This window comes from Etheostoma spectabile, chromosome 2, assembly GCF_008692095.1.
Source record: "Etheostoma spectabile isolate EspeVRDwgs_2016 chromosome 2, UIUC_Espe_1.0, whole genome shotgun sequence".
Classification (NCBI taxonomy): domain Eukaryota; kingdom Metazoa; phylum Chordata; class Actinopteri; order Perciformes; family Percidae; genus Etheostoma; species Etheostoma spectabile.
Window position 1 is genome coordinate 13,195,912 of NC_045734.1, and position 3,157 is coordinate 13,199,068.

The 3,157-nt window shown below is 42.2% G+C and overlaps 1 protein-coding gene across 1 annotated transcript in view; it reads left to right on the forward strand.

Moving 5' to 3' along the window:
• Positions 1–327: 327 nt before the first annotated feature.
• Positions 328–3,157, forward strand: part of adra1d (adrenoceptor alpha 1D) — an 8,791-nt gene continuing 5,961 nt past the window's right edge. The window contains exon 1 of the mRNA XM_032531865.1: positions 328–2,074. Coding sequence (XP_032387756.1) covers positions 1,117–2,074 — 958 coding nt within the window. The 5' untranslated portion in view covers positions 328–1,116. The remainder of the gene's footprint in view (positions 2,075–3,157) is intronic.

Here is a 3,157-nt window from a genome sequence, read left to right on the forward strand (position 1 = left end):
GTGCACTTGCCTTTGATCCCCTATCGAACTGCCCAGTCGTCGGACGAAGCGGGGGGGATCATCGAGAGAACTTTCTCTAAACCTAATCACAGTGCCCCCCTTGCCTCCCCACACATCAAATCCCAATATAACTTCTGGATAAAGTAATATTCAATCATGAATCTGTCATCCATCATACATACTATATGACAGTAGAGATGTATGTCACTTGCTGGGCTGATTTTTTCCCATGCAGGAATTGTGTGTCCGTTCAATGACTCTGCCTCTTGAGCTTTCCTCTCCTCCAGGCTCCCCGGTGGGTTTGTACAGGCCTGTCCATCTGCAAGATATGCACACAAGGCATGGGGATGGCTGCTGCAGTGTCACTAACTTCACAACTTTGCCTGAAGGCACTCAGTTTTTCACTCCAGTGGTCAGAGCTGGCGTGCTGGTGCCCGGTGGCTGTTTAGATGCTCTGACTGATGCTGCTTTGTCTTATCTCTGCAGCATGGATAATGAAGGGTTGTTTTGGGTAGGCCTATCTATAAGGCCATTGTAAGACTATAGGAGGCATAGATAAAAAGATATAACACATGTAAATGAAAACAAGTCAGAGTTAAAGTAATATAAAGCGGTAGGCATTTTAGTTAATGTGGCGTAGAATTCATGACCAGCTTTTAAGTGACGATCTCTTGTGGAGACTGTGAACGCAACAGTAAAGTGTGACGTGTGGGTGGAGCTGTGGGTTCAGACCTGTTCCAGCTCTGACTCTGTGATCGCGGAGATGTTGCCACTAGTGCAAAACCATCGCAAGGAAGAAATGCGTGGAAATGCAGCAAAATGTAATTATTAATATTTTGTTCTTATTCGTATTGTATCCACATGATAATTTTACTTCCTCCAGGATCTAAACCTCAATTGTTTTTTGAGTGATATTTTTTTCTTTTTGGTGAACAGCTTCACAATCCTGCATGCATTTGCCTATATGGACTTTTCTTTGTTATTTTTTATTTTTCATAAAGTCTTTGCTTGACTGGGAGGACAACCGCTTGATTGCAAAGCGAGACTGAAAACAATGCCCGACACGCTGCTTTCTCCAGGAAACTTACTCTAAAATTCTCTTTATGGCGTTTCAAAATGACAGACTATAACCTGAGGAACGAAAGCAACTATGGGATCTATTTTGCTGAAGCTTTCAATGGATCTGCTGTGGACCAAATATTTCCAAACGACAGCATCACAACATGCCATAACTTCACAATGGACTCACAAGTTGTCGGGGTTGGGATCCTTCTCGCCGTTTTTATTTCGGTGGCAATTGTTGGGAACATTTTGGTCATTCTGTCTGTGGTATGCAATAGACATTTGCAGACTGTCACAAACTTCTTCATTGTCAACTTAGCCATTGCCGACCTGCTGTTGAGCATTATTGTGCTGCCTTTCTCTGCATCTCTGGAGGTTCTGGGATGCTGGGTGTTCGGCCGGGTGTTCTGTAACATCTGGGCAGCGGTGGATGTGCTCTGCTGCACTGCATCCATTCTCAGCCTCTGCGTTATCTCCATCGACCGGTACATAGGTGTTAAACACTGTCTAAAATACCCAACAATTATGACAGAGAAGAAGGCAGTGGCTATTTTAGTGCTAGTTTGGGTATCATCCACGGTCATCTCTGTCGGGCCGCTCCTGGGATGGAAGGAACCGCCGCCGGTGGACGACAGAATCTGCAGCATCACAGAGGAGCCGGGCTACGCGCTCTTTTCCTCTCTTTTCTCTTTCTACCTCCCGCTCATGGTCATTCTCATCATGTATTTTCGGGTCTATGTGGTTGCCCGCAGGACTACTAAGAGCCTTGAAGCTGGCGTCAAACGAGAGAGAAATAAGTCGATGGAAGTGGTCCTCCGGATACACTGTCGCAGCGTGCTGGAGGACGCGCGCCCGACCTGCTCAAAAAGCACCAAAAACCATCCGTTCCGAAGTTCGCTGTCAGTGCGGCTGATGAAGTTCTCCAGGGAGAAAAAGGCTGCTAAAACCCTCGCCATCGTTGTGGGGATGTTCATCTTGTGTTGGCTGCCTTTTTTCTTCTTTCTACCGATGGGTATGTCTTATAACTTTATACTGTAGGCTATGTCTGTTGGTCCAGCATAAAATGTGCCCCAGTGCGTCCATTGCACTTTCTAACATAAGGTGTACAGAAAAGGAATTTTATAGTTTCATCTGTCAGATGTGTTATTGTTATGGACACTCAAACGCACAAATTAAAATTTCTTAAATGGCTTACACATAGAATTTATGATTCATCACGTGGGCTGATAATTTGGTAAATCATTTGCAGTTAGCCTACATGAGATGTTTTCTGCCTAATGAATGTTGATGAGAGGAATGGAAGCAATCGCGTCACTTTCACTTCAAGCAATTCAACTTTTTCAGCCTGCAACTCCTCCTGAGAACTACGAAGATTTCTATACACAAACACCATAGCTACTGGCTGCCAGTATTAAAGCAATACTGCAGTTTAAGAAAATGTACAACATCAACTACAAAAACACGTCCAGTAAGATTTGGGCATAACAGAAATGAGAAAATAGCATCATGGATTTCAGTGTGTTTATTTTAAGAATCATGCCAATTGATCAACATTGTTGTTTTGGTCAGAAAAGGTCAACAGCGACATGACCATTAATGCAACTTGTTTTCATGCCTTTCATTTTTTTCTGGGAGACTATCTTTTTTAGTTGGCTATATCACATTTTTAAAAGAGCAGTTAAAATAGAATGACATTATTCATTAATGATAAGCACTCTAAAACTAAATTCTAGTATTCCCTGCAGGCTACCTGTTTTACTCACATATTCACATAAAAAAATGATATGAAGATATTTGTTTGTTAAGAATTTTGTTTCATGACCTACCTGTGTAGCGGGAAAAGTTCTATAACATTCAATTTTACTTATATGTATTGAAATTAGTTGAACGGAAGACTAAAAGTAAGTGTTCATTCTAACAAAAAAAATGTAAGACCACATTACGGAAAGGATGAAACACGGATAAGAAAAGACCTTTTAGTGGGGACGACCAATGCAAATCTTAATGTATTATAAATCAAACTAAAGAATGTTTCCTGTATATACACAGCTGCACTAACATAAAGTACTAGTATTCATCACCCCCCCCCCCCCCC